Source organism: Borostomias antarcticus, assembly GCF_949987555.1.
Source record: "Borostomias antarcticus genome assembly, chromosome: 5".
Classification (NCBI taxonomy): Eukaryota; Metazoa; Chordata; class Actinopteri; order Stomiiformes; family Stomiidae; genus Borostomias; species Borostomias antarcticus.
In genome coordinates this window covers 24,952,190-24,978,277 of record NC_140238.1, presented here as the reverse complement: position 1 = coordinate 24,978,277, position 26,088 = coordinate 24,952,190, and the positions used below count along the sequence as shown (strand labels likewise).

At 43.1% G+C, this 26,088-nt stretch overlaps 1 protein-coding gene across 1 annotated transcript; it reads right to left on the bottom strand.

The window, feature by feature from the left end:
* Nucleotides 1-20,578, bottom strand: LOC311309443 (tetratricopeptide repeat protein 39A). The gene is made up of 18 exons (XM_084438740.1): nucleotides 20,392-20,578; nucleotides 17,904-18,008; nucleotides 16,717-16,848; nucleotides 14,448-14,503; nucleotides 14,045-14,112; nucleotides 13,541-13,605; nucleotides 12,743-12,842; nucleotides 11,072-11,137; nucleotides 10,667-10,775; nucleotides 10,190-10,257; nucleotides 9,446-9,505; nucleotides 9,062-9,223; nucleotides 7,484-7,575; nucleotides 6,651-6,771; nucleotides 6,444-6,555; nucleotides 5,518-5,632; nucleotides 3,879-3,995; nucleotides 1-723 (listed from the first exon to the last, which is right to left on the bottom strand). Exons 1-18 carry the CDS (start codon nucleotides 20,424-20,426, stop codon nucleotides 612-614), a joined length of 1,695 nt encoding a protein of 564 aa, XP_084294866.1. The 5' UTR covers nucleotides 20,427-20,578; the 3' UTR covers nucleotides 1-611.
* Nucleotides 20,579-26,088: the final 5,510 nt, after the last annotated feature.

Genomic DNA, 26,088 nt, shown 5'->3' with positions numbered 1-26,088 from the left:
TATTGTGTGTGCATCAACCTCAAAATGCCTTGAGAGATGGTGTTATGCATGTAGGTCTTGTACGTCAAACTACATTTTATGAAACAGTAAAAGGTGGAATAGTTCAAACTATTCAGGGAAGAGTAAACGTATCAGACCACAGATCTACATATATCCTTGTACACAGATCATTTGTTAATCCAGACTACAATACTCAAATCACTTTCAGCGAGGCAATGTTTCCATTAATAACTGGCCTAACAGCACAATCCAACATCACAACCACGTCAGTCATTTGCATTCAGTGTTCTTTAATTAGAATCTGAACATTTATAAAAAGTGTCCATGAAGGGGCTGACATAGTGTATAGTATGTGTGAGCAACTGAAGAGCACACACACTCAAGATATGTTTGACAGTGATACGTTTAAACTCCAACACCATAGGAAACCCAGCGCTCCACATGTCCGTCAGGAAGGATCACTGTCTCTGAAGGTACCAGAGTCCTCGCCCCCTGCGGTTCACAGCTGTGGATATCTGTACACGGATGGCTTCCACTCGGACTCAGCCACAGGCCTAGGGGGGAGACAGACCAGTGCCTTGACCAGAGAGCTCCAGCCATCCCTAGTTTCTCTACAGCTCCGTGATCTCGTCCTGGCTGCCAGTGTCTGCTTTGAGTTTGGACAGGGCGGCGTGGATCCTGAACTGGGTACGAGACTCCATGGAGTACTCCTTGTAGTTTTCTCTGAGGGAACAGAGAACGAGTTTTAAAATTCTATTTGACCACACAAATCCATTAAGAACAAGTTTTTATTTACAAAAGCGGCCTGGCAAGAGGCAAGGCCTCGTGAGGGTAGGGGGGCTGAAAAGGAGTGTCTTATGCCCCATTTCCACCGCACCGAAAAGTACCTACTCAACTCAACTTGCTTTTTAGGGTTTTGCACCAGAAAAAAAGGTGAGTAGAGGTGAGGTCAGGGGTTACTTTTTTAGGACCTGCTCCGTCAAGGTCCAATGTGAGCTGTAGTGAGGTCATGTAAACACTACAGACCGCTGATTGGTCAGAGACAATTGCTAGACCCAGACCAGACCCAGAACCAGACCAGAACCCAACCCAGACCAGACCCCTCTATATACAGAAACCCCTCTATATGACGGCATGATGACCAGTTACATTTAGGAGGATACTATTTGCGGTGCAAAGCGCAGTGAAAAAAAGTAAAGCCAGTAGAGCTGAATCATGTTGAGGCGGCAGGCTTCTATGAGGTGGAAATGGGGTCAAAGTTAAAGGAGTAGTAAAGGGAAAATGCATGTTTAGCCCTGTTTTAAGGTTACTTATGATCTTATAAATAAAATATTTTTCAGAGTTATAAGACCACTACTTAAAACAGATTTGGGAAAAGGCTCATATACATGTGGCTGCTTTGGAGACACGATTCTGGGATTTAAAAAGCTTCCTCATACTAGTGAAGTGTGGAACATTTTTTGTCTGTCTTCCAAATTGCAGAGTAACTGCGGCTGTGCTGAATCAGTAACAATCTGGACGGATGTACTGTAGTCCTAGGCTGGGGTTGGGAGGGGCCGGATGTACTGTAGTCCTAGGCTGGGGTTGGTAGGGGCCGGATGTACTGTAGTCCTAGGCTGGGGTTGGGAGGGGCCGGATGTACTGTAGTCCTAGGCTGGGGTTGGGAGGGGCCGGATATACTGTAGTCCTAGGCTGGGGTTGGGAGGGGCCGGATGTACTGTAGTCCTAGGCTGGGGTTGGGAGGGGCCGGATGTACTGTAGTCCTAGGCTGGGGTTGGGAGGGGCCGGATATACTGTAGTCCTAGGCTGGGGTTGGGAGGGGCCGGATGTACTGTAGTCCTAGGCTGGGGTTGGGAGGGGCCGGATATACTGTAGTCCTAGGCTGGCATTGGGAGGGGCCGGATGTACTGTAGTCCTAGGCTGGCATTGGGAGGGGTTGCCAACAGGAACATCTCTGATTGGTAGAGGGAGACAGAATTCAAAATACAATGACAGTATTTGAGATGCTGTATACTTCTGAAATCTCTCACCTTTGTCCAGAAACAGAAGTTGAACCATCTGCAGCAAAATAGCTAACGTTACAGGCAGTGGCATGCACAGACATTTTGGGGGGCAGGTGCTCAGTGAAAAATTAGGGCACCTTGCGCGGAGATATATTGACGGGGGGGGTGGGGGTGCTGACAGTTTTTTTTTTTTAATTGTCGCGCAAGCTTAAGTATACTGATAGCCTCACATGCTGTACCAACAACAAATTCGACCGACATTGGTCGTGTGGTGGTCATCATTACGTTAAATCCATTTAAATCCTAGCGTCTAGCTTGTTAAGCAGGTGGGCAGTCGGCTAATTTATGCTCAGCTGTTTGGCGCTGTATTAGACTTACTTCACAACAGAGACAAATAAATGCAAGTTATAGTTTTGCAACTGAGGCTTAGGGGGCAAACAATACACTTGTTTGGTTTATGTGTTACCTGGCTGGTTAGCTGTCATCACTCGGGCACTCTGGATGGGGAAAGGGCAGTGGAGGAGTAGCGCGCCTCCGTTTGTGACCGCTTTTCGCATTTACCGTTGATAAAGGAAGAGAGGGAGGGGAGGGGCACGGGTGTGCCGCGGGCACGTGTGTGTGTGCGGGGGGGGCTGGCAAAGTTACTTTATTACACGCTTTTAATCGAGAATCGATGTCACCATGGGCCACATACAGTAGGCCTAAACTGTTAAAGAAAAAAAAAGAAGTAACTTTCAAAAGGGCACTTGCTTGCCAGAGGGCAAAGGGCAGGTGCTCTAGCACCACCTCGTGTCTATCTGTGCACGTCCTTGGTTACAGGAATCATAAGTGTAACTGCTTTAGCCACTGACCGCTACCATTAATGTTATGGAAGCTGCTGCTAGTTGTTGTGAGCTCATGAGCTAACTGGCTAGCTCTTACTGTGCTGGATTAGCATTGGAACTGATGTGTCCAGGCGGCAAGACCTATCTTAATTTATCAGACATTATTTCATGTCATTTCAATTCACAGCTATTTCAGTGGCATGACTAGCTTCCGTCCTACCAGTCCTGAACAGAAACAAGCCAGCCACGCACATAAGCCAGGGTGTACCTGGCCTGGTTTCCTGTATGAACAACAGTAGTTTAAGGGGACAAAATGAGGACAGACTTCAAAAAACTGTCAAAAATAGTTTTTGCGATAAAATTCTGAAAGAAATCACACTACATCTACCATGTCATGAAAATGTTGTCATTTTTTTCATGAACATTGGAGATTTATTGAGAGAATATTTGCAGTAGCTGCATAAAGTATTGTTTACAGTAAAACATTTTGATGTGCTGTGGGCTCAATTTTATATATTTCAAAAATATGTGAAGATTGTTTGTGGAGGACAGTCTGAAGATGTAGATTTTACAGTTTTTGCGAACAAACGAGTGATGGACTTCATGGCCAGCTCGAAGCATATGGAAGTTTCTGCTGACTTGGGCCTACATTTTAGTGGTGGTTGCAAAGTGATATCACGTACGGCTGATTTGTCATGATTTTTTTTTTTTAAGTTTTACACTTTAGACTGTTGCTATAGTGCCACCATCAGGACTATTGGCCCACAATTCCAGTTGAGGACTTTTGCCATAGGACTGGACCTATGTACAGTGTTTGGTGATTTTTCATGCATGGGAAGTCAGACTTCCTAGGAGGAGGAGGATGAGGAAAAAGAAGAAGAAGAAGAAGAAGAAGAAGAAAAAGAAGAAGACTCACTTGTAGCAGTGTAGCAGTTTGACTCACTTGGCCTTGTGTAGCAGTTTGACTCACTTAGCCTTGTGTAGCAGTTTGACTCACTTGGCCTTGTGTAGCAGTGTGACTCACTTAGCCTTGCGTAGCAGTTTGACTTACTTGGCCTTGCGTAGCAGTCTGAGGGCCTCCTCCTTGCGGCCCTGTTCGATGTGCAGCAGGCTGAGCTCCAGCAGCGCGTTGGGCACCAGGTAGTGGTCAAGCTTGATCTTCTTCTCACTGGGGGGCGGGGCATAGGAGACATGGTCAAGTCGCTGAGGGGAGGGGCATAGGAGACATGGGCAAGTCGCTGAGGGGAGGGGCATAGGAGACATGGGCAAGTCACTGCCACCCACATCCTGCTTCAGTGTCACAGGTGGTGGGTCTTGGTACCCATAAGGCCATAGAAGAATCACAGCCTCAACGCACACTGAACAAGGTGTGGCCATGCCAAGGCCAAGCTTTTTATTTATTTTTTATTTTATGCTCTGCTGTCAATAATAAAATAATTACTCTAATTGCTGTGGCAGAGCCAAACAGCAGGGTACAGAGACGTGGTTTTCTGAGGAGCTGGTGGCTAGTCAAACAAAGACACAGCCAGGCAAATATGAATTCTATGACTGGATGAGCTTGCATGCTTTATAACCTCAAAGCAAACACCACACTGTTTATACATGGATAAATGCATTCCCATAAAGTCGTTCTATTTAGAAATGAATAACATTTCCACATCAGATAGAGTTTAAAGGGACACAATCATACTTGTTTCAGTTAATATTATTTGGATTAAATGCTTAAATTCTGTGTATGCCTTTTTAGAATCACCATCTGTGTAGCCGTTTCCTACAGTATGTGGGAAATGCCGCAGCACAATCCTTTCAAGTCCAGTGATGTCGGCCTTTGTTTATATTTCCCATGTATATGAAACGTTCCCATATATACAGTAGGAAACAGCTACACTGACGGTGAACTTAAAAAGCCCTACAGATCTTAAAACACCCCAGCTACCACCTGTTCACACCATCTCGCCAGAGATACGGAAAATGGCTGAGCATCAGGACAGCGAAGGAGAGGTTCTACAACTGGTTCTTTCCTGACACGGTCCCTAAGCTCAAAAGCCAACATCTGCAGAAGACTGACAATGAAGATACACCCTGGACACCTTTTGATAAGATACTGTAAGGATCAGCGATGACAAGAATTATACCTATACTGCTTACACATGGCCAATACACTTTCATTTAAAAAAAAAAAGACAGGATTTAAGCATTTAATCCAAATAATATCAACTCAAACAAGTGTGACTGTGTTAATGTTAGTGTTCAGTGTTTAATGTGTTTACCAGCACTGGAACTGTCCTTCAGTGTTAACTCTGGCATTTTACCTTTATGTTTAAATAATTTGTCAAACCATGAATTCAGATAAATTTGAGAGGTGGGGACACAGATGGTGAACCTTGTTAAAGCTCACCTGTGTAGACCTTGTTAAAGCTCACCTGTGTAGACCATGTTGAAGCTCACCTGTGTAGACCATGTTGAAGCTCACCTGTGTAGACCATGTTGAAGCTCACCTGTGTAGACCATGTTGAAGCTCACCTGTGTAGACCATGTTGAAGCTCACCTGTGTAGACCATGTTGAAGCTCACCTGTGTAGAGCATGTTGGCACTCACCTGTGTAGACCTTGTTGAAGCTCACCTGTGTAGACCTTGTTGAAGCAGTCCTCACCTGTGGTAGACCTTGTTAAAAGCTAATTCCTGCTCACCTGCGATAGACCTGGTTGAAGCAGTCCTCGGCCGCCTGGGCCTGGCCCTGGTTCTTCAGACACAGCCCCTTCAGCAGGTGGATCACGCAACGGTCGTCCACAGAGAATTCATTCACTAGAACCACAAAGTCCACAGAGAACTCACTGGCCAGACAGAACCACACAGCACCATGGAGCAGCCTCTCACACATGAAGACTAGTCTACAACTAAGACAGAATGACACACATGAAGACTAGTCTACAACTAAGACAGAATGACACACATGAAGACTAGTTTACAACTAAGACAGAATGTTACACATGAAGACTAGTCTACAACTAAGACAGAACAACACATGAAGACTAGTCAACAACTAAGACAGAATGACACACATGAAGACTAGTCTACAACTAAGACAGAATGACACACATGAAGACTAGTTTACAACTAAGACAGAATGTTACACATGAAGACTAGTCTACAACTAAGACAGAACAACACATGAAGACTAGTCAACAAGACAGAATGACACACATGAAGACTAGTCTACAACTAAGACAGAATGACACACATGAAGACTAGTTTACAACTAAGACAGAACGACACACATGAAGACTAGTCTACAACTAAGACAGAATGACACACATGAAGACTAGTCTACAACTAAGACAGAACGACACACATGAAGACTAGTCTACAGCTAAGACAGAATGACACACATGAAGACTAGTGTACAACTAAGACAGAATGACACACATGAAGACTGGCCTACTACTAAGACAGAACGACACACATGAAGACTAGTGTACAACTAAGACAGAATGACACACATGAAGACTAGTGTACAACTAAGAGGCCCTTTAAATCATCTCTCCTGACACGGCCCCTACTGCCTATTCAGTGTGACTGCCAGATCAAGTGGTGACGCGTAGACAGGCTGCAGTACCTGGAGACTCCAGCAGGGCGCGCTCTGCCTCCACCAGCGTCTGCATCATTCCCTCTGTCAGCTCCGGCCGCCTGCTGATCATGGTGAAGCCGTTCCACATGTACATCATCTCCTACAGTGGCCAGACAGGGGGAGTGGTGGGTGAATGATTGATTGACTGATAGGGTAAGAGACTGAGTGAGTGAGAGGGTCATTGGTCGTACTAACCAGGACAGGCACAGGGAGGATGATGGGACATTTTGCTTTGTAGCGCCTGGCCTTGCGGATGGCAAACTTCTCAGTGGGCGGAGACTTGCCTGCGATCTTCTGCTTGAAGGTGGGAACCTGTCTGAGGAACGGGCAGAGAGAGAGTTAAGCCTAATTTATGCTTCTTGAAAAGTGTCGCTCGACAAATGTCGCTTGACAAAAAAAAGTGTTGCTCGACATGTTGCATTTATGCTTCGGGCGACACTTTGTGTCGTCTCTATGGAAACAATCAGCCGCGCTTGTCTTTCTGTTGCGCGTTTGTTGTCATTCTGAGAGAAGCGGCTTTCTGAGGGAAAGAGTTTAATCTGAGGTAAAGAGGTTATTCAGAGAGCACCTCAGAAAGGTTTTCATTGTGGTTTGTTTTCATTCTGATCGGGAAAGATTCCCTTCCACAAATTCCGCAGTACTTGGGCATCTCTGTGAAGGGGCAGGGATGAATTGTATAGATGAAGATATCTCCTCACAAGCTCGGAGAGCCGTTCCTCCACTCCTTCCATGACAGCCAAACGTCAAATGACAACCAAACCTAAAACAAGGCTGTGGAACAAGCATATCCATGGCAACGCACGAGCCTTCTATCTAGCTATCCAATCACACTTGAGCGACAATATGTGACGGAGTCAGCGACATTAGAAAAATCTGTTGGTGCGCGACAGCCCTCTTTTTTTCATAAAAAAGTGTCGCCCATGACGTCAAAAGTGTCAAGCGACGAAGCAGAAATTGGGCTTTAGGGTTCGATGGGCGGTCGTCTGGGATAATATCCCAACAGGGGATCCCAGCAGGTGTGTTTTTACCTGAAGAGGTCCACCTCATCTTCCCCAAACGGCCGTGCTTCGTTGTGGGGCAGCATGCTGAGGTAGGCGGCCTTCATGAACACATACATGGCCTAGCAGAAACACACACCACTACCTTTAACAGACAGGCTTCATGAACACATAGATGGCCTAGCAGAAACACACACCACTACCTTTAAAGGGCAATGCTCGTTTTTGACAACCTGGACCTTATTTACGACATATTATAAGAAGTTTGACTCACTGAGATCACTTTGGTGTTGTTCGGAGGCCGGTAGAAGAAATTTAAAATCCAGCGCGAGCCAGTATATCCATGTAATGACGGTGATCGGGGCACCGAGAATGCAGTTTCTCAAAATCCATTTTCGGCCGCTAAACGGTTGTTTTCATCAATCAGATTGAATGAATCGACAGTTGCGATTCCTCAACGTGAGGCATTGTTGTTGTTTTCAAATACGGGGTCTTTAGCCTCTGTAATATGATCTTTACACGCCTTTCCCCACTTGCCCCAGCACGCATGCGCACAGGCCAGCGTGCAGACTGGCTATTCTCCGGCTCACATTCTCTGCGCTACGATCGGATTGTTGCTGACGAATGACGACGACAATATTCTCGGCACCAACAACGATCGTAGCGCAGAGAATGTGAGCCGGAGAATAGCCAGTCTGCGCGCTGGCCTGTGCGCATGCGTGCTGGGGCAAGTGGGGAAAGGCGTGTAAAGATCATATTACAGAGGCTAAAGACCCCGTATTTGAAAACAACAACAATGCCTCGCGTTGAGGAATCGCAACTGTCGATTCATTCAATCTGATTGTTGAAAACAACCGTTTAGCGGCCGAAAATGGATTTTGAGAAACTGCATTCTCGGTGCCCCGATCACCGTCATTACATGGATATACTGGCTCGCGCTGGATTTTAAATTTCTTCTACAGGCCTCCGAACTACACCAAAGTGATCTCGGTGAGTCAAACTTCTTATAATATGTCGTAAATAAGGTCCAGGTTGTAAAAAACGAGCATTGCCCTTTAACAGACAGGCTTCATGAACACATACATGGCCTAGCAGAAACACACACCACTACCTTTAACAGACAGGCTTCATGAACACATACATGGCCTAGCAGAAACACACACCACTACCTTTAACAGACAGGCTTCATGAACACATAGATGGTCTGGGACAAACAGCACATCAGTGCACTGGCCTCTGCATACAGTAGGCAACAATGACTACATTCACAGATGATACATGGTGAACTGAATGAAGTATTTACTCCAATGGTTTACTTCTTATGCAAGAACTCCACCAACACAACATACATCGCTTTGCACTCTGAAATATGTATCATCTATAGAATAAAATAATCTGTATTCTACAACATCTAAATCATCTATAGATAATATATTCTACAACATCTAAATCATCTATATATAATCTGGATATCACATCTAAATCATCTATAGATAATCTGTATACAACATCTAAATCCTCTATAATCTGTTTTGTAAACATCTACAGTGTCTATAGTAGGAGATGTGACTCAGGATGAATGCTGGTCAGTGACCAGTCGGCCGTCACCTTTGACCAGCGACTCTCCTGACTCAGCAGGTCAGCGTAGAAGTAGGCCATCTTCCACACCCGCTTGTAGGTGAAGCACCACATCAGCTCCCAGTAGCACATGTGGTGGAACTGCTTCCACTGCTGCTGCGCCTTGCAGCCCTCCTCAAACAGCGCCACTGCCTGGCCACACAGCAACATTACACCCCGTCAGCCAGCAGCAGGACCGACACATTACAATACATGATTCCCTATCGCTACAAACTCAATTACATTTATCTACAGACATTACTCATAAACCTACAGACATTACACATGAACCCACCGACATTACACATAAACCATTCTTTCTGAGTATTATTTTTTATCTCATTGTATGATACTAGTTGTCGTTTTCAGTCTCACCTCATCAATGTTGCCTTTAATCTCCTCAGTCCTGCCTGCGAAGAAGAGGAAGACGGCACCCTGGCAGAGGAAGAGGCGTTTCAATTCACCCTCTAATAACCATATAATAACAACAGCACCACATGTAATTCACCCTCTAATAACACCATAACACCACATGTAATTCACCCTCTAATAACACCATAACACCACATGTAATTCACCCTCTAATAACACCATAACACCACATGTAATTCACCCTCTAATAACACCATAACACCACATGTAATTCACCCTCTAATAACACCACTAACACCACATGGAATCTACCCTCTAATAACACCATAACCCCACATGGAATTCATCCTCTAATAACACCATAACACCACATAGAATTCACCCTCTAATAACACCATAACACCACATTAAATTCACCCTCTAATAACACCATAACACCACATGGAATTAACCCTCTAATAACACCATTATCACCACATGGACATATAGACAAGGCCTACAGTATAAAACAATACCGTACACAATAGAACCATAGCATCCCTGACTGGGCCAATATGACCTACGCCTTGCTTAAATGAGCACACCTACACCACACATCATTATAGGGAAGCACCCACACTGAAAACCTATTAAGTGTGTGACTATGTTTGCCATGACGTCTTCTGCTATCCGTACATTGTTGTAACTGCAGTGCAGAGTTTGCTCTGGGGTGGGCGGAGGGGTGGGGGGAGGGGCGGGGTTAATCACCTGAGGGTAGCGCAGGCGGAAGGGCTTCAGGAGTCTCTCAGCATCTGCCACCTCCCCCTCACCTGTCCCTGAGGACACACACACACACACACACACACACACATACACACAAACACACACACAAGTCTCTCAGTGTAAGCCACCTCCCCCTCGCCTGTCTCTGATGTCAGAGGGCACGGTGAGACGCAGGGCGTGGACCCATAATGTATCTCACACACTTATATACACACTCTCACACACACTCACACACACACACACACTCACACACATGCACGCTCACACACGTACACACACGTACACACACGTACACACACACACTCACTCACTCACTCACACACACACACACACACACACACACACACACACACACACACACACACACACACACACACACACACACACTCTCTCTCTCTCTCTCACACGCACACACATCCACACACTCACACATGTACAGTAGGGGTGTGGTGAGCTACCTACCCAGTATGAAGCTGAGGAAGGTATGGTACAAGAGCAGCAGTAGGGCACACAGTAGGGAGCGCAGGTTGATAGCTGTGGCACCATCATGGAGCTGGGACAGACCATACTCCTGTAGACAGACAGACAGAGAGAGAGAGAGAGAGAGAGAGAGAGACAGACAGACAGACAGACAGACAGACAGACAGACAGACAGACAGACAGACAGACAGACAGAGAGAGAGAGACAAACAGACAGACAGACAGACAGACAGACAGACAGACAGACAGACAGACAGAGAGTAGAGAGGGAGATACAGACAGACAGAGAAAGAGAGAGAGAGAGAGAGACAGACAGAGAGAGACATGGTGTGTTAGACAGAAGACAACCCAGCGAACTCTAAGACCTAGCATGCTACAGTACCACACCTTGTCTCCAGAGAAGCCAGCAAACTCTAAGATCTTGAGTATCCGGGCAGGGAACAGCGAGAGTGTCTGTGGGAGATGGGACAATGATGAGCATCGAAAGATAAAATACTATTACAAACCAAACACCCATCTAAAATACTATTACAAACCAACCACCCATATAAAATACTATTGCAAACCAAACACCCATATAAAATACTATTACAAACCAAACACCCATCTAAAATACAATAGCAAACCAACCACCCATATAAAATACTATTACAAACCAACCACCCATTTCAAATACTATTACAAACCAACCACTCATATAAAAAACAGTACTATTACAAACCAACCACCCATATAATATACTATTACAAACCAACCACCCATATAAAATACTATTACAAACTATACCACCCATCTAACAGATGGGCTGGACGGTCTTCCCCCAAAGCTGTGCCATTCCAGAGCCGCACCAAGCTATTATCACAATTCAATTCAATTGCTTGGCACGTTGGATACATTGCATAGCTTAAAATCGGTCATATTGTCCTGTATACTACTTTATTTGTGTTAATGCCATTGAAATAGCTGAATGCTTTTCATAGTTTATATGGAGCTATGTGTTAACTGAAATAACTGAATGCCTTTAATAGTTTATAAGGAGCAGTAATACCTTTAATCGTTATAGGGATGCGTTAATCCGGCCATTCCAACGTTGAGTTCATATCAAATGAACGTTGGTCCTGTAAATTGCTTATTCCTTCAACCTGCAGCACTGAGAAGCCGACCTCATGCTGAAAAACTACATTGACTGTAATAAAACTACATTGACTGTAATAACACTACATTGACTGTAATAACACAATGTGCCACTTTGTTTCCTATTGTAAGAGTCAAGAATATTTGAAGGAATAGAGAGAATGCCTGTTTTCTGCAGCATGTAGACTATATTTTGATGATCTGTGCACTTTTAGACACATCACTAAAGTTATGAGAATGAACCCAGCAGTTCCCCTTGTTGGTTATTTCTGCAAGACAATTCACACCCACAACTACTACACTATTTCTGTCTGTCCAACAGCAACTGTTTGCTGCTGAGTCACAAAGTGTTGTGCTCACCAAATTATAATCACAGTTTAATTCTCCTTCTACCTTTAAAACACGTTTTGGGGTTCTGAGTCAGAACAGAATATTTTGTTTTCATAAACAAATGCTGGAAATAGACTTACATTGCCAGAGGCAAAAAAATCTAATTATTATTCTGTTTTACTTATATTAAGAACTATTAATTGTTTATTGTGTGATGCAAACGTGTGTGCTTGTCAATTGTTTAAAATGTATATTATTGGATAATATTACATATTTGATATCTGTGAAAGCCCCTGATTTATTTATTTTTTTGCATTTTATGGTAGGCTATTCCTGTGAGTCATTCTGAGTAGGCTGTATGCTGATATTTGCCAACACTGGAAATAGCCTATCTAATGCATGGACATAGACATCTGTTGTTTTTACATGTGTATGTACAGTATTTACAGTACCTCCATGCCACACATTGTACAGGCGATTTCATTCTTATAAAAATGTTCAATCCTTTAACATCCTTTTTGGTGCAGGAATGGACAGTTGCGGGAATAACAGGGTCTAAGACCCTAAACCGGACTGGACGCCGGCGAGACGTACCAAGTTGAACGCTCCGATCCCGAACGCCACCCCTCCTTTCAAATGGATGTGGCTGGGTCCTTGTAAAGAGCTGTGAGACTGGATGAGGCCATGCAGCTCCCTGGGTGATTAAAGACAATTATGTCATTCATTTCCCAACATGGATTACACATAATTACATAATGAGGCATAATCATGTACGATTAGACAGTAAAGACTCGGCTAAATGGACTGATAATAACTGCAAGCACTCACCTGACAAAATGGCCATTAGTGCTGTGAATAGTCTCTTTCATTTTCACAAGCTACATTCTCACAAGCTAACTAGAGCGACTGTTCACTACTGGGACTTCGGTGTCACACTGGCCCATCCCAAATCAACACCTAAAGGCCCATCAGAGGACAAGTTGGACATCTGGCCACATGGCTTACACCTGTCAATACACCCGTATCTGAGATCTACATACAGTAGATTACACCTGTCACCCTTATCTGAGATCTACATAGATTACACCTACAGTGCAGTATCAATACACCCGTATCTGACGTCTACATGGCTTACACCTATCAATACACCCGTATCTGAGATCTACATAGCTTACACTTGTCAATACACCTGTATCTGAGATCTACACGGCATACACCTGTCAATACACTCATATCTGAGATCTGGCCACATGGGTTATACCTGTCACCCGTATCTGAGATCCACATGGCTACACTTGACTCATATCTGCACCAGAACAAGAGGAGCACACCCTGGGGCGGCGGGTTCGGGTGTCATTTGGGACGGGTTGCCTGAATCTCCGGCAGACTTACTTGTAAATCAGGTAGCTGTTGCGTACTTTGATCCCTCCTTTGATAAAACTCACCATGTTCTCATCCTGGAGGAGGAGGAGGAAGAGAGCGCGGTGAGAAAGTGGCAGCCGCGGAGCGGTGCCAGAACGACTGGTTCGACCAGTTCTATCAGCGTCTCCGCTATGAAGACAAGGCAGGCCTCTTCACACGGTACTAGTATCACCCGGGGACCTGGAGTGCTTCGTAATAATTACCGAGGTCGTCTGCGATCTTAATCGCGTGCACAACTGCCATGTTCGTAATTTGTAAAATAGAAATTCCACCGCAAATCACCTATCATATTTCACCAAACACAGAGGTCATGTGGTAATATCTGAACTTCGTCACACCAGATGACACACAACAAACGCATCACTTCCTAACCCTAAAACATGTCCTCCCAATGTAGTGAGTGAAACTTCAGTCCAGGAGTCCTGAATGTGAACAGTAAATCAGAGTTGTCTTGGGGAAGAGGACGTGTCTCACCTGTAGGAATGTGAGAGCAGCTCTTTGGAGTTGGCACTCAGCATAACACACCTCCGCATGGAGCTGTTCTGGAAACACACACACACACACCCACACACACACACCCACACACACAAACAAACATAAACACATACCTTTTAAGACACATTCCTTAATAAGAATCTCAGGAATGTATCATATGCTAGTAGGATGGGACTGCAGAGGTGATGAGCCCTGAACCCTGAACCACGACCCCTCACCTTCAGTCAGCGTCTCTCCAGAGTTAACCCTGACCCCTCACCTTCAGTCAGCGTCTCTCCGGAGTTAACCCTGAACCCTCACCTTCAGTCAGCGTCTCTCCAGAGTTAACCCTGAACCCTCACCTTCAGTCAGCGTCTCTCCAGAGTTAACCCTGACCCCTCACCTTCAGTCAGCGTCTCTCCGGAGTTCTTGTTGCTCAAAGGTGCTTTCCGTCTATACCTGAAATGTGACAATCGATATGAACAGTCAACATTATTCATAAAAAGATTATGATTTTACATGTAAATCACACAGGCCCCACCTCCTGCGCCTTAAAGATGCCATGATATCAAACATGCATTTTTTTTCTCCATTTTGGATCACATCCTTGGTCATAGTGTACACCTATTTAACAATGTATGCCAGCATTTTTTTATTTATTCAGTTTCGTTGTAATCTTATATCAAATCCTATGATTTTTTTCTTCCTGTAAAACAAAATCTGTGCTTATGAGAGTGCTTACGTCAGCAAGGCAATAGAAAGGTCAACCAATAATGTCACGACATCCACCCGTCAATCAACACTATCTGTCTATCGAATCTGTCTAAAGTTGTTATAGCCTGCCCACTTGTCAATGTTCCAATCAAATTCCTCTAAATGTTATAATGTTAATGTTAGCCCCTATAGCAGGAAATATGTCAAACTACGGAAGTTACATGATCTCAAACATCCGTTTCAGCTGGACTTAAATACTTTTATGAAATCAGCAGCTACTGTAACAGCCATCTGAACAATTCCAAAATGGAACTGGAACAGGACAGCTCTATCTAAGCAAACACAGGGAAATCACCAGCAGGCATCTGATCATGGAAATCAGCTCATTTGCCTGCTAGTGAGGACTCATGGTTCTGGGCAGGGATGAGGGCTAGGCCGAACTGTCCACTACACAATAACCCCAACGCTTAATACACAATAACCCCAACCTTTACTACACAATAACACTTCACAATAACCCCAACGCTTAATACACAATAACCCCAACCCTCAATACACAATAACACCAACCTTTACTACACAATAACACTACACAATAACCTCAATGCTTAATACACAATAACACTACACAATAACCCCAACGCTTAATACACTATAACACCAACCTTTACTACACAATAACACTACACAATAACCCCAACCCTTACTACACAATAACACCAACCCGTACTACACAATAACCCCAACCCTCACTACACAATAACACTACACCATAACACTACACAATAACCCAACACAATAACACTACTCAATAACACCAACACTTACTACACAATAAGCTCTACCCTCACTACACAATAACCCCAACCCTTACTAAACAATAACCCCAACCCTTACTAAACAATAACCCCAACCCTTACTACACAATAACACCAACCTTTACTACACAATAACCCCAACCCTTACTACACAATAACACCAACCCTTACTACACAATAACACCAACCCTTACTACACAATAACCCTACATAATAACCCTTGCTACACAATAACCCCAACCCTTACTAAACAATAACCCCAACCCTTACTACACAATAACACCAACCCTTACTACACAATAACCCCAACCCTTACTACACAATAACCCTACATAATAACCCTTACTACACAATAACCCCAACCCTTACTAAACAATAACCCCAACCCTTACTACACAATAACACCAACCCTTACTAAACAATAACCCTAATAATAACCCTTACTACACAATAACCCCAACCCTTACTACACAATAACGCTACATAATAACCCTTACTACACAATAACCCCAACTCTTACTAAACAATAACCCCAACCCTTACTACACAATAACCCCAACCCTTACTACACAATAACCCCAACCCTTACTAAACAATAACCCCAACCCTTACTAAACAATAACCCCAACCCTTACTACACAATAACCCTACATAATAACCCTAACTACACAATAACCCCAACCCTTACTACACATTAACCCCAACACTTACTACACAATAACCCCAACCCTTACTACACAATGACACCAACCCTCACTACACAATAACCCCAACCCTCACTACACAATAACACCAACCCTCACTACACAATAACCCCAACTATTACTACACAATAACCCCAACCCTTACTACACAATAACCCCAACCCTTACTACACAATAACCCCAACCCTCACTACACAATAACACCAACCCTCACTACACAATAACCCCAACCCTTACTACACAATAACAGTGTAAACGACTGACAGCTGCAGTGGAACCAAGTGGTTGGATGTCCACATGAAGAACACTTGAGACGGAGGCGTGTGCACTGCTGACAGAGCTCATGGGCAGGTCATACATAAACACACACACACACGTCTGTCTGTTCTGCTCTGTTCTGATCATGTTGAAGCTTGTGACAGAGGCGTAGGCAGACCTCTGGCAGACCTCCTGGGCGGTCTTCATGGTGTCGCCAGCGTTGGCGATGTCGTCGTGCTGGAACGTCATCATGGCCTGCATCTCCAACACAGTGGCGTAGATCAGAGCATGGTACATGCTCTCCCTCGCCCTAAAAAAAAAGTAACACACACACACACACGCAGGACACACACAATATAACATACACATGCAGGACACACACACGACACAATACACACATACACAGGACAGACACAACGTAACACATGCAAGACACACACACACACAATGCAACACACACACAGACGCAGGACACACACACAACATAACACACACACACGCAGGACACACACACAACGTCACACACATGCAGGACACACACAACGTAACACACACATGCAGGACACACACAATGTAACACATACACATGCAGGACACACAACATAACACACACACACACGCAGGACACACACAACGTAACACACACATTCAGGACACACACACAACGTAACACACATGCAGGACAGATGGACAGGCACACACAGTTTCAAATGAGCAATGTGATATTGACTGAAGAACCACACATGGCTCAGTTTCCCCAAGAGCAAATATAACACTCAGTAAACACCTCTATCTGCCTATCTCTTCCTTCCCACACCGGGCCTTGTGTGCTGTAGATTTTCTAGAGCAGCCACTGCTGCCCTGTTCTGTCTGCTCTGTTCTACTCTGTCTGTTCTACTCTGTCTGTTCTACTTGGTTCTGTTCTGCTCTGTTACTCTGTTCTGCTCTGTTCTTTGTTCTGCTCTGTTCTGCTGTTCTGGTCTCTGTCTGTCTGTCTTGTCTGTCTGTCTGTCTGTCTGTCTGCTCTGCCTTGGGCGTTAACTTCAGCAAATAGCACATATCCTGGTTTGGTGTGAGGCCACTTCCTGGACTACTAACGTGGTCTGAGCGCTGGCCTTCACTAGGACACAACGGTACACGACATTGCATAGCACATTTTCAGTTAGTTTTCTTCCCTTGCACATTATACTTCTGTGTGTATTGGTTTGGAATTGCCATGTGTCCAATAAAATGACCTCGGAGGTGTAAGCTGTGTAATTGAATTAATATGTTCCTGCACTCTACTATCCAGAGTCCATCATGCCCTGCGGTCTGACCAGGCCTGGTACTGGAACAACCTGTCTGAGGAGACGCTGTTGTAGTTACCGTGGCCGCAGCTTGTCCAGGCTCTCGCTGAAGTAATTGTTGAGAAAGAGGTCTAGGGCTTCCATACACTCGTCTAGACACTCCTGCAGGGTCATCTGTGTGGAGCTGCACTCACACAAACACACACACACAAACAAGAACTGATATTTTGAGGGCGTGAGCAGAGGTCAATGAGAGCCCCCATAAAGCCCATACAGTAGGTCAGGTAATCCTGCAGTCACATGTACTGTCTGGGGAGAACACACACACACACACCACTGTACTCAGAGAGCAATCTGCTCTGCTGCACACACAGCCCGAAATGTCTCCTGTTTACTTAACATAACATACAGCTTCCTGGCCTCTACAGTAATGATCTACAGGCTGCGTCTGTCTCTACAGTTATAGGCTGTCTGTCTCTACAATTATAGACTGTGTCTGTCTCTACAGTAATAGACTGGCTCTAGAGTTATAGATTGTCTCTCTCCACAGTTATATGCTGTCTGTCTCTAGTTATAGACTGTCTGCCTCTACAGTTATAGACTGTCTGTCTCTACAGTTAGAGGCGGTCTGTATCTACAGTTATAGACTGTGTCTGTCTCTACAGTTATAGACAGGCTGTCTGTACAATTATAGGCTGCCTCTACAGTAATACAGTAGGTTGTCTGTATCTAGTTATAGACTGTCTCTACAGTTATAGACTACCTGTCTCTACAGTTATAGACTACCTGTCTCTACAGTTATAGGTTGTCTGTCTCTACAGTTATAGGCTATCTGTCTCTACAGTTATAGGCTGTCTGTCTCTACAGTTATAGACTTCTGTCTGTCACTACAGTTATAGACTCTCTATCTCTAGTTATAGACTGTGTCTGCCTCTACAGTTATAGACTGTGTCTGTCTCTACAGTGATATGCTCTCTGTCTCTACAGTTATAGACTGTGTCTGTCTCTACAGTTATAGACTGTCTACAGTTATAGACGATCTGTATCTAGTTATAAACTGTCTGTCTCTAGTTATAAACTGTCTGTATCTACAGTTATAGGCTGTCTGTCTCTACAGTTATAGACGTGTCTGTCTCTAGTTATAGACTGTGTCTGTCTATATTTATAGGCTGTCTGTCTCTACAGTTATAGACGTGTCTGTCTCTACATTTATAGGTTGTCTGTCTCTACAGTTATAGACTACCTGTCTCTACAGTTATAGGTTGTCTGTCTCTACAGTTATAGGCTGTCTGTCTCTACAGTTATAGACTTCTGTCTGTCATTACAGTTATAGACTGTCTATCTCTAGTTATAGACTGTGTCTGCCTCTACAGTTATAGACTGTGTCTGTCTCTACAGTGATATGCTGTCTGTCTCTACAGTTATATACTGTGTCTGTCTCTACAGTTATAGACTGTCTACAGTTATAGACGATCTGTATCTACAGTTATAAACTGTCTGTCTCTAGTTATAAACTGTCTGTATCTACAGTTATAGGCTGTCTGTCTCTACAGTTATAGACATGTCTGTCTCTACAGTTATATACTGTGTCTGTCTATATTTATAGGCTGTCTGTCTCTACAGTTATAGACGTGTCTGTCTCTACATTTATAGGTTGTCTGTCTCTACAGTTATAGACTGGCTGCCTCTACAGTTATAGGCTGTCTGTCTCTACAGTTATAGGCTGTCTGTATCTACAGTTATACTGTAGATTGTCTGTCTACAGTTATAGTCAATCTGTCTCTACAGTTATATGTTGTCTCTACAGTTATAGACTGTATCTACAGTTAAAGGCTGTCTGTCTCTACAGTTATAGGCTGTCTGTCTCTACACTTATAGATTGTCTGTATCTACAGTTATAGGCTGGCTGTATCTACAGTTATAGGCTGCTTCTATAGTTATAGGCTGTCTGTCTCTACAGCTATATGCTGCCTGTCTCTACAGTTATACACTGTGTCTGTCTCTAGTTATAGGCTGACTGTCTCTACAGTTATAGGCTATCTGTCTCTACAGTTAAAGACTGTCAATGGGCTGAAGAGCTCATCTCATCTCGGGACTCGGGTCGTCAGTGTCATCCACTGAGCTTCCAATGATACACGGAATCCTCAAGCTAATAAACAACAAACAAACAATACTTTAACATGCCCTTACGTTTAACAATAGCCTACACCATAGCCTAGCCTACTTCTTAAAAAGAAAAAAAATCAAAATGTAATGAAGCTAGCTAATTGCGAACTGCAAATAACTGTCTTGTCATACAAGGAAGATGAGACAAGGAAGGAAATCGTGTTGGCCTATCTTTTACACCTATGTCTTCGGCTGGTGTTGACCAAATAACTGGAAAAACATTGGAATCTTTTTACAAATACTTTATGATAGGACTATAGCCTGAATCACTATCTCTATACACGTGTAGGCTATTTGGAAAACTAAAACTAATAGCCTATTGTCAGAAAAAAACAAAATGTGGACGAAGGAAGCAGAATAAAGTCCCGACGCAGCGCAGAGACGCCTGCTTGTTAACTTACTTCTCCGTCGCAGGTGCATCTTTCCCATCGGACATGTTTCCTCTCTCCGGGCGCCGAGCCCAAACACTGGTTAAAAGTAGGCCTACTCAGAAGGACTTGACGAAAAAGATTAAAATGTGGATTCCGCATGTAGAGAAGTCGCACTAAATCGTGGAATATTGCAGTGTTGAACAGAAACCCCAAAGTGCGCGAGTTGTGCCGTAGGAGCGGGGAGGGAGGGAGGGAGAGAGCAGGATAGAACAGCAAGGGGTGAGTTCAATCTGAAAACGGTGTGCACCGTTTTGCTACAGTTTTTCAGTTGAAAGTTATGTCATTGATACGGTGTGAAATGGTGAGCAACGGGCATTGAGGCAGGGGTGCGCAAGAAATTTTGGGCCCTATGAATCCCCAAACCTAGACCTTATAATATTAATAATAATAATAATAATAATATCCTAATAATAATAATAGTCATAAACAATAATAATATTTATTATTATTATTATTATTATTATATCAATAATCATCATCATCATAATTGTGGTTTATGGGGGCCCCTGTCAGTGCAGTGCCCTTGGAATCATCCTACCTTCTCCCCCCATTATGGCTCCCCTGCTCTTAGGTAGGTTTTTCTCTCATTTGGTGGGTGTATCAGAGGTGTTACCCAATCAGCAGACTGATATATAATCCCCGCCGTATCTTCTCAGCTGCCCTAGGTGCAACACTGGTGTAACACAAAAACGGTGCTCAACGCACCACAATTTCCGTTTGCAACGTTTGTCGGGGCTGAACTCACCCCAGGGTTGCGATGACTCTTCATTAGCAACACCAGGTCCCCTGTCACGCACACAGCAGCTTTCATTAAAAAGATTAGACCGAATGATACAATTTCAGCTACTGAATAGGCTATCCTTTCATTGATCATATACATATAATTTTTTTTAAATGACTTGATTGACTGCAGGTGAAGAAGACACTCTGGGGCTTTTTTTCTCTAGCACCCGTCACGCCATAGGCTATGGCTGGGACTTTACATCCTGCAAAGCTGATTACTAGGCCTATAGGATACGCTCAGGGAAATAAAATAATTAGCCTAAAGCTACATGAGATATCTCAGCACTTTGGCGGCCTCTCTGGTCGTGATAAAATCGGCACTGCGTTTTAAGAACCACACTTTCCACAATTCCCCACTCACTCGCTGTAATGATGGGAAAGAATATGATAACAAATGTGCGTGGAGCAGACTGGATTAGAAGATTGTAGCTACTTCAATGGACTTTCTGGAAGGATGGCCTCAATGTAGGTAAATACCGGGCTTCTTTCTTTTATGTGCATGTAGATAAATTTGCGGGGCGAAGTAGGCCTATTTGTTGCCTTCCTGATATTGTGACATGCAGAGCGCGTTACTTCCGCTTCCACCACAAGATTTCCCGCCAGTGTACTAGCCAGTGCACCGAAATTCTAAAATAATAAATTCACAGGGTCTCATGCAGTCTCATGTAATGAAAACGATTTTGAGAGTCTTGCTAAGGCCAATTCATAAACTAATAGCAAGTAAAGGTGAATATTGAACTATAAAAAAGTTATCTCATTGAACCTTTAAGTCGCACTGAAATGAAAAAAGCGTTCTGTCCCATTTTGGTTCAATTGGTCATAGTGTTCACCTATTCATGATGTATGCAAAAAAAAAAAAAAATACTTTTGTTGTAATCTTATATCAAAGTATATAATTTATTAGTTCCTGGAAAACGGTAGGTCACGTGCAATTACGACAACTGCCTACCTTAGATTTTAGGCCAATAATCTCACAACATCCACTCATCTCAGCTGAGCAGGAAATAACATTCAGGGAAGTCCCATTCTCTGTTGCTGTTCATGAACATTGCCCTGGAGGCTGTTACAGCTCACAGAACAGAGAATGAGGAAAACCCAGAAGGTAAACACGTTCAAAGGAATGTGTCCTTCTGATGTCATATAGGCACCTAAAGGCAACACTCCCAATGATTCTCACGCACACTCCCATCTACAATACTATTTACTAGTAGGCTACTAGTACTACCCACAGCTTGCCGAGCAGCTTCACAATCAGCCACGTGGCAATGTATGTAGCTGAAAATGAGCAGATCTAGAAAGGGCCAGAACTCAGAAGCTCCAGAACCAGGAAAACCCAGGTCAACAAGGTCAAAGGAATATGTCCTTCTGATGTTACCTAAAGTGAACACTCCCAATGGTTCTCATTTGTTTTGTAAATAATATAGGCTATGATTGGAAATCCCCAGTACTAGCCTATTAGAGGTGGACGTACCATTTCTACTGGAAATTGAAGGAATAACTCATGAAATGGCAGTATACCTGCGACCAACACCACCTGTGGTATATTGGCAATATACCACAACCCTTGAGTGAGTTATTGCTTCAGTAATAATAAAGATCAGTAAAGACTCTTTACCTGTGACATGGTGCATCGTGATTATTCAACGGCTCTTAACCAATCACATTACCTACGAGGTCGGAACTACCCGTTGTGTATGTTGACCAAATCTTTGACTCAAACCCCATGTAGGCTATGTTGTTTATTAGTTTGTGAGTTCAAATGCTCGGCACTGAACCAGTGCCGCGCAGCAGCTGTAATTAAGTAGTTGGATTCTCCCTCCCCCGAGATGTCTGGATGGTTCATAACTTAACAGCAGATCAGAAATATATTTGGGCCCTAAACCATTCAGTGCTTTATAAACCAACAGCAGTATTTTAAAGTCAATTCTTTGACAGACAAGAAGCCAATGTAAAGACCTCAGAACTGGAGTGATGTGATTCACTTCTTTCAGTTCTTAGTGAGAACTTGAGCAGCAGCGTTCTGAATAGGCTGCAGCTGTCTGATCGATTTTTTAGAGACCTGTAAACACACCGTTACAGTAGTCGAATCTACTGAAGATAAACGCATGGACAAGTTTGTCCAAATCCTGCTGAGACAAATCCTTTAATCCTTGATATATTCTTCAGGTGATAGTAGGCTTACTTTGTAATTGTCTTAATGTAACTGTTGAAATTCAGGTCTGAGTCCATGACTACACCAAGATTGCTGGCTTTGTTTGTGATTTTTAGCATTACTGATTGAAGCTGAGCGCTGACTTTTAATCGTTCTTCTTTGGCTCCAAAGACAATTACTTCAGTCTTATTTTTGTTTAGTTGAAGAAAGTTCTGGCACATCCAATCATTGATTTGTTCAATGCACTTACTCAGCGCTTGTATGGATAGTCCCCTGGTGATATGGTGATGTACATTTGTGTGTCATCTGCGTAGCTATGGTAACATATTTTGTTGTTTTCCATAATTTGAGCTAGTGGGAGCATGTACATGTTGAACAGAAGAGGCCCCAGAATGGAGCCTTGGGGAACACAACAGGTCATTTTTGGCCGCTCAGATTTGTAATTGCCTATAGACACAAAGTAGTCCCTGTCCTTCAAGTAGGATTCAAACCAGTCTAGCACTGTGCCAGAAATTCCTAGCCAGTTTTCCAGTTGGCCTAGTAATATGTTGTGGTCAACCGTGTCGAATGCAGCTCTGAGATCCAGTAATACTAAGACTGAAATTCTGCCATTTATTTAAATGGATGTCATTGAAGACCTTAACAAGAGCAGTCTCAGTGGTGTGGTGTGGTCAAAATCCTGACTGGAAGACATCAAAACAATTATTTACAGTTATTTATTGTTGTGCTGCAAGTCTTGCCGAAGCTTTCCATAATTTGCAATCTGCTTTCGATGTTGTACAAAATACCTTGTGCCAACTGAAACTTGTCTTAAATTCTGACAAAACGAAACCTATGGTGTTCAGAAATACACGAGAAATGCCACTGAGCCTATCATCCAATGTCACTTTTCAGGAAAAAGACATTGAGATTGTTTCTTCATATAAGTATCTTGGAATTTTAATTGATGATGGTCTCTCTTTTAAACCACATATTCAGCTCCTGGTGAAGAAGCTGAAGCTGAAATTGGGTTTTTATTTCAGAAATAAGTTTTGTTTTTCTTTTGAGGTTAAACGGAAACTTGTTGCTGCTACATTCATGCCTGTGCTTGATTATGGTGATGTTCTGTACATGCATGCTTCCTCTCAGTGCCTCAATGCAATCAATACTGTTTACCATGGTGCTTTGAGATTCATCACAAACTGTAGAAATCATACTCATCATTGCACCTTGTATGATCGGGTTGGATGGTCTGCATTGTCTACTCGTAGACTTATTCATTGGTACATCATTATTTATAAGGCAATTCTTGGTCTTGTTCCTTCTTACCTCTGTGCCTACATTATACAAAAAAGTACTGGGAAATACTCCTTAAGATCACAGGACTTCTTGCTGCTGTCTGTTACCAAAGTCAGAACAGAAAAAGGGAAAATGTCTTTTAGTTATTCGGCTCCTTCTGCCTGGAACATGCTACAAAATGATCTCAAACTTGAGGAGCAGGTCTCAATCGATGTTTTTAAATCCACTATGAAGGTTTTAGAGGTTGATTTAACAGTATGTTCATGTTTTTAACTAGCGTATTGTCATATAGCCAAATCACCAAGTCACATGTGTAAATTGTATTACTGTTGCATCTCTGTGTTTTCTGTTGTATTTTCCGTCTGTAACTCTGTGTTTGGATTGCACTGCTGCCCGTCTTGGCCAGGTCTCTCTTGAAAAAGAGATTTTTAATCTCAATGGGACCTTTCCTGGTTAAATAAAGGCTAAATACAAATTATATATATATACAATGGTTCAGATCAAAACATTGACAAAACTAGCACTTTTGAGAAAGTTGATAATTGCTCTACCACCGTTTAGGTCATACAATGGATGTGGGTGGGCTCCTTGAAAAATCATTCACAAACATGTTAAACTCTCGACTTCAAAGACAAGAAGCTCACCGAGGGGGTAATTGGTGTCCGTTGGTGTTCTGACATCAAATTCGCCGCAAAGTATGAATCCTGTAGGGTTTTATTGATCATTTTATGAAATCCATTGACTTGTATTGACACGACCGTTGTAGATGTGTAGGTCAATCCGCAGAGGGGATTCAGGAAGCGGAACTACTTACGGTAGCTATTGTTATTTTTCAAGTGGAAGTTTACACACGTATGTGCTGCGACTAAATACTTCTATGCTAAATATTTAAAAAAGCTTTTCCAGATGACCTAGAATCTTACTTTATGGCGAATTATATGTCAGAACACCAACTAACAACTCAGTGAGTTTCTTGAAATTGAGTTTTCTTGAAATTGAGAGTTTAACATCCATTGTATGACCAAAACGGTGGTAGAGCAATTATCAAACTTTCTCAAAAGCGCTAGTTTTGTCAACTTTTTGATCTGAACCATTGTATATGATCATAAGTAACCTTAAAACAGGGCTAAACATGATTTTTCCCTTTACTACTCCTTTAAAAATGGGTGGTTTGATATGGGCCTTTAATTGTTCATTTGTGAGGTGTCTAGATTATTCTTTTTTAAGAGTGGCTTGACGACTATAGTTTTCAGGGTTTGTGGGAACACACCTGAAAGAAGAGATGTGTTTACAATTTGTAGTAAATCAGAGGCCATGCAGTTAGATACATTTTCAGCCTGGCTTACAGTATATGTGTGGCTGGCTTGTTTCTGTTCAGGACTGGTAGGACGGAAACTAGTCATGCCACTGAAATAACTGTGAATTGAAATTACATGAAATAATGTCTGATAAAT

Bases quoted from the DNA above. Each gene is read 5' to 3' on its own strand.
- LOC311309443 (XM_084438740.1), bottom strand. From the start codon at position 20,426: ATGTCCGATGGGAAAGATGCACCTGCGACGGAGAA. The intron at 14,504-16,716 runs GTCTGCCTACGC...GTCACATTTCAG, and splicing joins GCCCAGGAGGTCTGCCAGAG to GTATAGACGGAAAGCACCTT. The intron at 9,224-9,445 runs GTGAGACTGAAA...CTGTGTGGCCAG, and splicing joins TTAAAGGCAACATTGATGAG to GCAGTGGCGCTGTTTGAGGA.